The following is an 11,999-nucleotide window of genomic DNA, read 5'->3' on the forward strand; positions in this document are numbered from 1 at the left end:
GCAAATACAGTTTGCATTGCTTGTGTTGCTTCAGTTGGCTTTTTGCATTAATTTAACTGGGAGGCAGATCCTTAATATGCCCTATCTAAGGCAGACTGTGTACAAAAATTGCTGCCTCCTAAGATATGTTTTAGCTGCTTGGGTGAGCATCCCAAAAGAGAGAAAGGAGGTTCACTCTCCTACTGAGTCAAGAAGACAGACTTCACATTAGGAGATTAATCTTTATTTAGGACAGAAATCACCTCTGCCAACTTTTCCATAATTAGTGGTTCTAGCTGCTTCAGCTAGAGGATTAGTGACATTCATTAAAATGACCTTCTATGCCCAGGTGAGCTCTTATTTAAGCTGACTTCTGAAAAAAAAAGCAGCTCTCACAGTAGAACAAAGACACTGAGGCCCTCTGAGCTCAGGCCCCTATGGAAGTAAGTGGAGAAGCAGAACACTTCCCTTGTTTTACAGCAGGTTTAATCCTGGGAGCAGCCTGGCCACACCATCCTCAGGGAGAAGGCAAGATGAGCCAACTCTCTTGCAGTGTCAAAGCTGGTACTGCTGCTGTCACAGAGGATGCCTCTGCCTGTATTCCTGCACTGTTTCAGGGTGCAAGTTTGGAACAAGCCAAGGGGAAGGCCACTGTGGGCCTCCGTCCCTGTACTCACAGAGCTGGAAGTAGAGTAAGGATTCCTTTTCCCTTTGACATCTGAGATATTTTGCTCAGCTCTCCTTCAGAGAACCCCCAGCAGACCTGCTTCCACTCTGCAGTGAGCTAAGCGCAGGAAAGAGTATCGTGATGTGAGGAGTTGGATGTGAGGTAGGAATGGTGACAATTCTGCTGGAGTCTGCTTTTTTAGCTTCCAGTTCTGCTGGACTGCTGCAGCCACTGGGGCTTCTTAGAGTCTGGCTCTGGTGTTCTGCACTGTCAGGAAGTTGCTGATGATCCCAGACACCACCTCAGGCTCATTCAGGTGCACAAAATGACTCCCAGGCACCTCGACTACCTGGATGTGCTGGACAGGAGGGACACAGAAGATGTAGACTGACTGGGAAGATGTTCCCTCAGGCAAACACTTGCTGTGAAACTCCTGGGAGGGGGCAGGGGCAAGGAAGGCAGGACAGGGATGGGAGGACCAGGGAAGGTCTAGGTCCAGAGAGCTTGGGACTTGAGCAGGAGGGACAGGAAGTGTGAGGGCTGTGCCCTTCAGGACAAGTCACCTCCTGGGGGGTGTCCACCAAGGTGAGCTGCTTCCCAGCTGCTGCACCCGGGTCAGTGGCACATAGAGTAGAGATGCAAGGATGGTGTTTGCTCTCACCTCTTTGAGGGTAGACTCAAATGCCTTCCGCAGGGCTTTCACAAAGTGATTTCTGCTGTGTAACTTGTGTGGTACCAAAAGTCCATCTTGTGATCTGAAAAAGCAACAGCAAGGCTCAGTACAGCAGTGTGCCCCCATCTGACTTTGCTGAGGCCCTGGGTAGAAGCAGTGTCCCCAAGACAGTGGCAGGGGTGGTGACAGACCCAGCTGTTCTTTCCAGGCTGCTTGTAAGCAGCAGGGTGACAGTGTCATACGTGGTAGAGCACAGCTTGGCCAAGCAGTTGTTTTCTATCAAACTATCTGTGTAAAACCTTGGGTTACTGCCTAGTCATATCAGAGTGGAGACTGGTTAAATATTGTCCTCCCAGGGCTGTCTCTGTAACTGCTCTGAGTACATCATTCCCTCCCCTGTTCTGTCTTCCACTCTTAACTTTTTCCTTCCTTACAGTTTCCACATCTCCCCGCTGTCCTTTTTGCCCCTCCATACTGCTGATTTAAACAGGGTGTGCCCTGCTTGGAGAGGGTGGTATGAGGGCAGTTTCCCGGGAGAAGCCAGCATTAGACCTCCTGCAGAGCAAAGATCATGCTGTCTCCTGCCTGCTCCAGGAGCCTGCCTAACACAGGGCAGTGGTGGGAAACTGGAAAATACTTCTCAGATGTGAGGCTGTACTGTTGTGCTAAGTGGACAAAGATCTGGGTGACTGCTGTAGAGGAAGGGATAGTGGAGGACTCCTTCTTAGCCTTCATTTCTTCCACCAAGGGAGGCAGCAAGAGCTGGTTTGGCTTACGCCTCACTCACACAATGATGAGAACACGGTCCTGGATCTTCTGCAGGAGCTTCACACACTGATCCACTGTGAGGGACTCTCGACTCTGCTGCAGGTGCAAAGAGGGGGAAAGTTGCAGAGGTCAGGGACAGCAGCTGAGGGCAGAGGGTGTCCCCAGGCCCTCCTGCTCTAGCAGCTCTGAAGGTAGAAATAGCAGTGGCCCCAAAGCTTCCATGCTGGGACATGATAAGCATCCAGGGCTGTGCACAGGAGTAGCTGGCTCTGCAAAGGCTCCTTCTGTCCAGCTGCGTTTCAGGGCTGCCAAAAACACTGCCTGCTGGGATGCAGCACATATGGAAATTATCTCATAGCAAAGAAAAGCTTTAAAAATCTTTTTACTAAAAAGGAGACAGTACACTACCCTGGCTTCCATATCCTGGCAGTAGCACAGGTAGAAGAAGCCCTATTTGCTCAAAAGTGGCACAAAACTATCAAAATATCAAATGTAAAGACTTTGTTCCACTCTCTTCCCTTTCTTATTTGGGTCACCTGACAAAGAAGCTGACAGAAAGCATCCATCCATCTGCTGCCTGAAGAGTTACAACAGCAGGAAAATGTGGCCAGGAGGCCCGGGGGCAGAGGAACTTTTAAAAAAAAAATCAATAACATTTTCCAGTGACTCTGTAAGCTGAGTCAATGATCAAGTGCAGGCTCTTTTAACAGCAGCATTTAAAGGAGATGTGGGAATTAGAGAAGCAGAAAGTAAATGGCTGGGTGGAGGCAGAGCCTGGGCTCACTGAGCAGGCCTCCACTATCTGTTTTCTGTAAGCTCAGGGCTCAGAAGTAGCAGGGGGCACGTCAGAAGAGCAATGCTCACCACACGGGCTCTCATGTCTCTGTTATATACCAGCCCTGGAAAGAAAAACAACAGAAGGTTTACATGTTTCACAGGAGGAAGAGTTGTTCTGGTTTTCCTCGCCTGTGGGGTCTGCCCAAGACTTTCTGAGCTAGGGGAACAGCGTTAATTTAGATTTCTCCTTTTTTTTATTTATTTCCTTTAGCTTTTCTAGGACTTGAGCACCCATTCCAGTTGCTGGGATGGGGAGCTCTGCCTCTAGACTTAATTGATCCCATTCAGGCTGTGTAAACTTGTAGCTAGGGCATCCTGTCCCCTGCAGAAGACAATGGCTATTGGCACCGGTCCCTTCCCACACCCAGCGCTGGCCCAGCACCACACAGCCCCTTACCAGCGGGTGTCTCAGTTGCTCCTCGCTGCAGCAGGATTGCTCCACCCTCTGCTGTCAGATGGCTGTTAGCTTCTAAGAGCCTGGAGGAGACATGGCAGAGAGATAGTGCTGCTGGAAAAGGGAGGAAGCAAAACAAAAATGACATGACAAGGTGACAGCAAGCTCTCAGCCTGCTTCAGAAAGGAGCGGGAAGAAGCAGCAGCTTCTGGCAGCAGAAGCAAAAGGTCTTGCTGAGATTCCAGAGGAGGACTTGAAAGAGGAAGTGCAAGGACAATTTCCCTTTCTCGTTCGTGCAGCCATAACTGTCAAGGTGAGGGCAGGCAGCAAATGAAGAGGAAAGATGGGGACCCACCTCTGCAATGCTGCTTCAGGGCTACGTGCTTTAGGAGTTTGCTCCTTTGCCTCTAGATTCAGTAACATGTCAATCACCCTCCGTTTAGATTTCAGCCATGCCTCAGTGTCCTGAAATACAGGGAGGGAGAGGAGTAACCCCTCTCTTCTGAATCATTTTACCCCCTGTCAGCTGGTGGAAGAGGGAATTTCGCCCTTCAACATCCCTCAGAACTGGTACTGGTTACAGATATATTAAAAATGCCCATTTCTGGAAAAAAGGGAACATCAATACCGCTGTCATGAACTTACTTACTTTTTACCCTTACAACCTTTTCTAACTCTTCCTACCTCACTTCTGAGTTGAGGACAACTGTCCAAAATTTGGTATCTCTGACCCAGGGCTTCTGTCCCACTTCTGCCAAACAAAGCTCCAGCATCTGGTAGCAATGATGGCAAGTTGGGAATGTAGCTTTTTGTCCTGCCAGGAACAGAAAAAGAAATCCACCAGTCTTGCACCCAGGTCACCCAACAAGCCATTGGCAAAAAGAAAACCTCAGCTGGCAGCTGCCTGGACAGAGGTTCCAATTCCCTTTGTACACGGGCACGGCACAGACAATTTTGGCACTGCCAAGTGTCCTCCAAGGGCCACCCTAAGTTGACCACCTCAGTCCATGCAACTAGGAGCAGATCAGTGCCTGCCACAAGGAAGAGCTTGGGACTTGTATGGCCTGCCAGGAACTGGTCACATCAGTGCTTTCTCTGAACAAATGAGGCAAAGAAAAAAACATCTATTTTTGTATTTAAAAAGAGTAAAGGGAAGGACACGTGAAATCTAACCTCTGGAGCTAGCAGAAAGCCAAGACTTTCCAGCAGGATCAGCTTGTCCACCATCTCAGGATAAAGGAAACAGAACTGAGGAGAGATGAAACAATATGAGAAAGAAAAGCTGAGCACTGAGTGATGTCTTTATCCTGATACATGGGAGAGGGGGTCAGGTCCCACACTGTCTGTCTCTTCATTCCTCTCCATTTGTTGTTGCAGCTGCAGAAATCACAAGCCCCATGAAGAAATGATGCTTTACTCACCATTCCTGCCACAGCCCCACCTGTGAAGGAGAGAAGGGTGCTCAGTTATGCTCAGAATAGCCCCTAGTAACAGAAATTTCCCTTCCCCACAGCAGGAACAGCCTCAGAAGTAAAAATGCCCACTGTACCACAGGACAAATCCAATGTACAGGGTAGAGCTCTCCCAGCAGGCAGGCTGCAGGCACAGAGCAGGGCTGTTGGCTTGCTGTATTCCCCATCCTGTGCCATCCCAACCTCCCTCTGAGGCAGCAAAGGCCAAGGAGGAGTTACTAGTTAAGAGGCTATAGTGTGCAGGTCCTGCGAGCTGTGGCCAGAGCAGCCCTGGGGAGCAAACCCCATATCGTGGCAAAAACAAATCATGTTCCAAGCACAAAGGGGTGGAGCCTGGAGTCCAGTTCCCCTCAGCAAGCTTTATAGCCCACCCAGATGAGAACTCTGTTCCCAGGCTTTGTGGGGACCAGGCAGGAAGGCTGCGAATTCTCCTACGTAGACCACCCCTCTCTGCCCATCACTGTTCTTTCCTGGGGGTGGGGAAATGCCCACAGCAAGAGTTACCACTGTTTGCACTACAGAGTCTTGAAAGCAGAGGCATTTCAGACAAGAAATGATTTTTGAATCATTCAAACAGAAACCTGGTACTTGACACAATATAATAAATATTCTAACCCATCTCCTAGCAGCATGTCTTGTAAGTTAATTATCTACTCCTATTTCCATGAATCTCACAGCTTACAAGGACAAGAGCCACTTACCCATACTGTGACCCATCAGGGTGAACCGTCTCCACTGCAAGGCTAAGTGGCAACAGACAAAAACAGATAGTGCTGCATTAGAAACCAGAGCAGCAGCATCTTGCTGCTTCTCCACCAACATGGGCCCCTTCTCCCAGGAGGGCTTTTGCACTACTTAATTGCTTCTTAATCCATATAAACTAGGTGGCTAAGTATGCTAGTTTCAAAGAAAAAAAGCATTCACCACTTCATTTTGTTGGTAGTTAAGCCGTGCAGCTCTCAAGCTCTCTGTATGTCAAACAAACTCCAGCAAATTCCCATTCACTGCCAGACACAAGACTGGCAAGAAGTAGAGGAGCCTAACCAGGCAGCATCTGCTGGAAGAGAGACCTTGACAGAGCATCCTGCTACAGGGTGTTCTGGAGACAACTGAGGACACAGAACCAGATCTGCTGCTTTGAGGAAAGTACAATTATTCCATGTGAAAGTTCTCTACGCCATTTAGCACATCAGGCTCTTCAGTCCATTTTTAGGGCACTCTGAGAGGCTTACAGGAAAATACAGCCTTTTCAGTTCTATTCAACTGAGATATACCTCACTGAAAGATTTTACTCTCTGGAACATCAGAGAACTTCTAGAGGCTCTTTGGGTACTGAATAAGGGATGCAAAACTGAACATGCCACAACCTCCTGCAAGATCAGCATACGGACTGTTACATCAGGAGTTATTAGGAGCACAAGACATCTGGCTTTCAGATTTCTTTGTATGATACTAAAGCAAGCAGCAAGCTGCCATCAGAGAGAACCAGAAGAGTCTCCAGCTTACACCTAACACTGGTTAGAGGTCAGGGGCCGCTTACAAAAAGTCAGTCTGGCAAAACTATTTAGTTGCATCCACCACTTTACCACTACTGCTTTTTTTTAATATAGAAACACTTGCTTCTCAGGGCTTACTCTCTTCCTCTAGCAAAACAGTGAGAAAGCAGGACACTTATTCAGTCACAAAGCACTAGTTAACATCAAACTGAGGATAAGTAGGGGGAATTGATTCCTTCCTAGCAGTAAATGCTGCCTGCTTGTTGTAAGGAGCAGGAGCAACATAGTGACCCCTGCACAAGCATCCCCTGAAGGGTCCTTTCAAATACCCACCTTCTGCCACGCGGCGCACATCGGTCACATAATCCAGGAAATGGTAGGGGCAGCCGGCAGGTCGGTGGGACGACAAACCATGGCCAGAAAAATCCATTGCCACATAATAGCAGCCTGAAAGGGAGAGAGTATCAGATGTGCAGCCCTGACACACAGTGAGAGCCATCCTGATGAGCCAGACGTACCTCTGGGGAGCAGTGGAATGAGCTTGTCAAAGGTGTTGGCGTTGTCTAGCCAGCCATGCAAACACAGCACAGGGTGTCCCTCCGAGGGTCCCCAGGCCTTGGCTGCCACGTGGCCCCAGGGTACAGGGAACTTCAGCTCTGAGAACATGCCCAAAATAGGGTCCCCAGAGAGCCACGTGCCTGGGAGTAGGTCCCAGGGGTCTTGTTAATGGTCCAGAGATCTGAGAAGAGTAAAACAGGTCTTTAGTACTCACCAGCCTCCTGCGGTCTTAATTAGCAGCTTGCTGATTTATAGCTCCCCATTCAACATCCCAAGCTGCCGTTCCTGACTGCCTGTTTGGGGAATCCTCCTCCCAGCACGTACTAGCAACGTTCCTAGGAAGAAATAAGCTTTCCCTACGCAGGAGGAGAAAGCCTCCTCTCTGTCTCTGCAGCAGCTGCAACCCGACCAGAAGTCACAGGAGATCCAGCAAGAGGGAACCATGCAGAATTCCCCCAGTTAGCTGCAGTCAGCCAGGCACCTGTCCTAGACCAAAAAGATGGTTTGGGGAATAAGGATGCTGCCTCCAATAGTAGACTGTAACTACCTTGTTCACTTTTACCTTGGTGCTTCTCATTTGCCCCACCAGTCGGTACCTTTGAGAGAGCAGATGGCTCCATGCCACAGCAGGTCACTGCTGCCACCTGCCCGCACACCCCTCAGGGCCAGGGACTCTGCATGGAATACGGGCCCATAACCGGCCAGGCGTCTGCTCGACCTCAAACCTACGTCATGACCGCAGATCTGCCAGGTAATCACGGAGCTATACCTGACCTTTGCTCAACCCCCAGCTCCTGAGTGAACCCCCGCAGTACTACCCAGCCTCTGGAGATGCTGCAGTAGTGGTTTGAACATTTCTCCTTTACCCACAAGCCCTGGGACCCCTTAGAGGCAACCTGACTATTCCCATCCCCAAGTCTCTCATGCCATATCCCCTGTCTTGTGTCTCTACTTCCTTGAATAGCCTCCCGAGACTGTGCTGCAATTAAATCACTCTGCAGCAAGTCCCTCCTGAGCCCATATCTCCCTAAGGCATGAGGACAGAGTGGGTAGGCTGAAAGGAGAGGCTGCTGTCAGGGCCCTGACGATCCCAATCAACCAAACCTGGGCGTCCCCATGAGCCTGTTTAAGCTCAGCCCAGGACCAGCCCAGCAGTGCTGCAGGAGTGCCAGTCTCCAACAACAACGCCCTCTTTCAGGAAACGTGGCCCTGCCTGCTGATCACGGGGCTGTGTCTGACCCCAGCTGCCCTCGCCGGGCCAGATCCTGACAACCAACCTCGGGCAGACTTCCCGGTGTGACCGTGGACCTGCCCCTTCCTGATGACCTGTGCTCCCGGCAGAGCCTGATCGCCCTCCCGGGGCAGCCCTGCCTGGGCCCGCGGGGCTCTGGCCCTGGGGTCCCCCCGGGCCCGGGCTGGGGCCTCCCCAGGCGGGCAGGAGGCGCCGCTACACCCGAACTTTCGCCTCAGGGCGCCCTGGAGGGCCCAGTCCAGACCCCGGGGAAGGACTGCCAGGGAACCGACCCCTGCCCGGAGCGACCCCGCACGGCCGCGGCTGCCCCAGCCCCGCTGCCCGCGCCGCCCGCGGCCCCCGGCCCCTTCCTACCGCTCCGTGCGGCCGGGCCGGCTGAGCTGAGGCGGCCGCGGAAGGGTTTGGCCCGGCGGCAGGGCAGGGCGGGCCGGCCCGGCCGCACCGCCCCGCTCCCCTCCCCGCCTCCCCGGAGCAACCCGGCCTCTGCCCCCGCCTGCTTTTGGATGGGGCTCAGTGAGAGTAATCAGAAGTTAACGACGTCTGTGGGGTCTGAAGCTGCGAACAACCGCCGGGGCATGATAGGGAGGAATCAAAATCAGAGAGGTACGGCTGCATCCCTGAGTACCTCCAGAAGACACATTACTGATAATAGAAACTGCCTGTACTGTGGTGACACAGTGTGAGATGTTTTAACTGTGACCCAGGAGCTTCATAATGACATCAAACAGGCTCAGTGCTTGACACCAACACTGAACTTCTATCGGTCTCTGATAGACAGACTCTTCTGAACTCCTAACACTTGATGGAATCACGTTGCTCCAGGGACAAGAGTCACCCTCCCATACTGTGACCCATCGCAGTGAACTGACTACTGTAGGGCCAAGCTGCCAGAGATACACAGTGGACAGCACTGCTTTAGCTGCTCCATTCCTCTTCTGCAAAAACAGACCCCTCTCAGATGGAGAGGTTTCAATATAGTTTTCCTCATCAGTTGACCAGAAAGGTGATGGCTGTATGGACTGAGTTTCAAGAAAGTCAACACCCAAGTATGGCTGTTTGCTGGTGCCTTGCCTTCCCTCCAGCAGTCAGTCTGCTAGGCCTAATGCAGACCACAAACATTTATCTTCAGTCAAGAACTCTGAAGTCAAAGGAAGCAAAGTCAAATTGTGTTGTGAGCAGTGGGACACCTTGCTGAAACAGTTGGAGAGCGCATAATGACTGTCTGTTCTTAGGGAGTCATTTTTATATTGATAATTGAAAGCCCTTTGCTCAGTTCAGCACATCAGTCTCCTAAATTACACAATACATTTTCAGAACAGCCTAAAAAACTTGAAAGAAACCAGTGTAGAAGCTTACAGCCCTGTTTCTCCTGCCTAGCTCAAACTCATCCTGGCAAAATAGGCTCTATACCAGGCAGCTGAAAGGTAACTTTGAGGACCCATCACTGAGAAGAAATGAGAGTGCTATGCAGCTCACAGCCTCCCCTTCAGGTGAGCCATTAGAAAGGAAATTAGAACATGAATTTTTACAGGTTTGGAAAGTCCAGCATATTGCTTTTTCTTAGACCTCTATGGTGGAGGAGCGGGAAAGCAGACTACAAGTGCTGGGGAGCCACACAGGGGGAGAGAGGCCACAGTACCTTCTGCAGTTTCTTTCCTACAACTGTCAGAGGTGGGTGGTTGATTACAAAAGGCAAAAAGTGAGAAACAGTTTGGCAGAACAAATTTGTGCAATGGAATCAATAATCAATCACTGCTGCTGCTGTTAGCAGAGGGCATGGCCCTCCTGTGCATTGCAGGTATTTCCTCAAAAGAAGCCACCAGAAGGCAGTGTAATTGTTAGGCAGTGGCTGCTGCTAGGCTTGTGTTTCTTCAGTCTATGGCATGACTCTTGAGGAACAGGACCCTGTGTCATGAGCAGCAGTTATGCAGACTCTTTGCATAACCTCAGAGGTTGGTGGGACAACAGGCCATGGCCAGGAAAATCCATTGCCACTCATGAGCCAGATCTACTTCTGGAGAGCAGTGAAATGAACCCATTGAAGGTGGTGGCATTGTCCACAGCACAGGTTATCCCCAGGCCTTGGCTACCACCTGTGTTTGGGGCACAGGGAATTTCACCTCTGAGAACTTGTACCCACAAGCAACATCCTCTGAGTGCTAAATGCTGGAGCTGGTCCCAGAGAGCTTGTTAACAGCCAAGAGTTCCGGACAGAACTTGTAGGTAGGTGGTAGTTACCAAAGTTGTTTATCTGTCAGTCCTGACCTCTACCCAATACCAGTTTTTGGGGTAATCCTGGTGTAAATGCTTGACCTGGTAGTATATGCATCACCTCCCACAGGTCTTGGACCCTCTCCTCCACCACGCTGGGCTGTCAGCAGCCAGTAGGATCTGGTCTCTCATTGCTTTGGGTCATAGAGATGACTCTGGGACTCAGGTGGGAATAATGCATTCTCTAGTGAATACATTCTCTAGGACTCCTGTGACCTGCATCCTAAATCACTTCTGGTAGGAGGCTCCATCAGCAGCCACCTCAGGGAAAAGGAAAAATTTCTCACAGAAATCATGAGGAATAAGTGATTTCTGATAGAGCTCCAAGTGGAGGAAGTTGCACTGGGATGTTTCCTGGACCTTCCCCTCAGTGGCAGGACTGTCATCCTATTAGCCAAAGCCAGATTGTGGAGTTCTCCTCCAGGTCCCTCATGCCTTCTCTAGCAATGCTACTCATGCTTCTGAAAGAGCAGCCCAGCATCTCACAAGAGTGTGCATCTGCTCCTGCACAGCCTGGAAAATCAACCCCCAAGGGGAGGGCCCTATGTAGGATGCATGGCAGAATTTGGGTGGCTCACAGAATTCATTCTGCTGCATCTACTTCTACGAAGTGCCGCAGGCTACTGCAGTGGAACTGTTGCCTGTGGAGGACCAAATTAGACTCCACCTGGAAAGGTGCTGAGGTGTTGGCTGGGCTGCACTGGGCTGGTGGTAAGAAAGGCTGGTTTTGCATAAAGAACTGGGAGTTAGTTTGAGATATCCCATGTGCTTAGCAAAGGATAATTTAACCTCTGTATCCTTGCAAAGGAGCAGGAGACCTGCAAGGGTGAACTCTGGGGCATGCAAAGCTGTTATGCTCCGCTGACTTGCAATAGCATTGATCAGTTTGTGCTTGCTACAGATCTGGTGAGGAAACTTTAAGTACAGCAGATTGATTGCTACCAGGGGACAAATTCCCCATAGCTGGTTGGATTCAAGCCCTGATGTACTGACATATTGATCTATTTATGTTGATTTATTAGTAATAGCCCTGTACCCCAAATTCTCTTGTGCCAGTTAAAAAAAAAAAAACCATCCTATTGCTAGCTTGACTGGTTTCTTTCAGAGGATATGTATAGGACACACCTCTATATAAAGCACTACATTGTGAGCATATGCTGCAATCTACAGTGGGCAGAAAAATCAAAGTGATCACAGGGCAGCATGTTATCATGCAACCAGCTCCAACATGCTGGCTCACATCACAAATCTTGCTTGCCTTGGAGATGGTCCCAAGAAATCTTAAGGGTTTAAATGGGCTGCCCATGTGGGATGAGCTGAGGTAGAGTATGAACATCCCGCCACCTCTGGGCTCTGTTCAACAACAGCAGAACCATCCAGGTACTTTATGTGGTGGTAGTTTTTTTTTTTTTCTTTGGTTTTCCCTAATTTCTTGTTGAATCTCATTGATGTGAATTTCTGATGACTGAAAAAAACGTTGACATATTAAAAGTAAAAAAAACCCTGTGATGGTTTAAGCTGGTTGCTCTTCCCTTGCTCCAGTCCTGTTGCACTTCTTGTTCCAGAGCTCTCCAGCTCTGCAGAAGGTGGGAGAGACATACTCTTGGCTCCCACCCACCACAATCTGAGGCC

General features: G+C 50.1%; 1 protein-coding gene across 3 annotated transcripts; it reads right to left on the minus strand.

Moving 5' to 3' along the window:
• Positions 1 to 207: 207 nt before the first annotated feature.
• Positions 208 to 8,533, minus strand: SERHL2 (serine hydrolase like 2). Of its 3 annotated transcripts, none has more exons than XM_050325313.1 (12): positions 8,451 to 8,533; positions 6,805 to 7,025; positions 6,620 to 6,733; positions 5,492 to 5,533; positions 4,740 to 4,759; positions 4,492 to 4,566; positions 3,674 to 3,783; positions 3,322 to 3,401; positions 2,952 to 2,986; positions 2,107 to 2,183; positions 1,308 to 1,401; positions 208 to 1,004 (listed from the first exon to the last, which is right to left on the minus strand). In XM_050325313.1, exons 2-12 carry the CDS (start codon positions 6,950 to 6,952, stop codon positions 888 to 890), a joined length of 912 nt encoding a protein of 303 aa, XP_050181270.1. In that variant the 5' UTR covers positions 6,953 to 7,025; positions 8,451 to 8,533; the 3' UTR covers positions 208 to 887. The 3 variants fall into 3 exon arrangements, with proteins under 3 accessions (XP_050181270.1, XP_050181271.1, XP_050181269.1); XM_050325314.1 differs by lacking the exon at positions 8,451 to 8,533 and adding an exon at positions 8,122 to 8,346 and having other exon boundaries at positions 208 to 995; XM_050325312.1 differs by lacking the exon at positions 8,451 to 8,533 and adding an exon at positions 8,122 to 8,342.
• Between the last annotated feature and the right edge of the window lie 3,466 nt (positions 8,534 to 11,999).

This window comes from Myiozetetes cayanensis, unplaced genomic scaffold (genome assembly GCF_022539395.1).
Source record: "Myiozetetes cayanensis isolate MyiCay16 unplaced genomic scaffold, myiCay2020 scf3, whole genome shotgun sequence".
In the NCBI taxonomy this organism is placed as follows: Eukaryota; Metazoa; Chordata; class Aves; order Passeriformes; family Tyrannidae; genus Myiozetetes; species Myiozetetes cayanensis.

What these genes read in the sequence shown, in the direction of transcription:
- SERHL2 (XM_050325313.1), bottom strand. Translation starts at nt 6,952, where the DNA reads ATGTTCTCAGAGCTGAAGTTCCCTGTACCCTGGGGCCACGTGGCAGCC. An exon ending in AGCAACTGAGACACCCGCTG is followed by an intron (nt 2,987 to 3,321) that starts GTAAGGGGCTGT and finishes TTTTCTTTCCAG; the next exon opens with GGCTGGTATATAACAGAGAC. An exon ending in GAGACATGAGAGCCCGTGTG is followed by an intron (nt 2,184 to 2,951) that starts GTGAGCATTGCT and finishes TTGCACCTGCAG; the next exon opens with CAGAGTCGAGAGTCCCTCAC.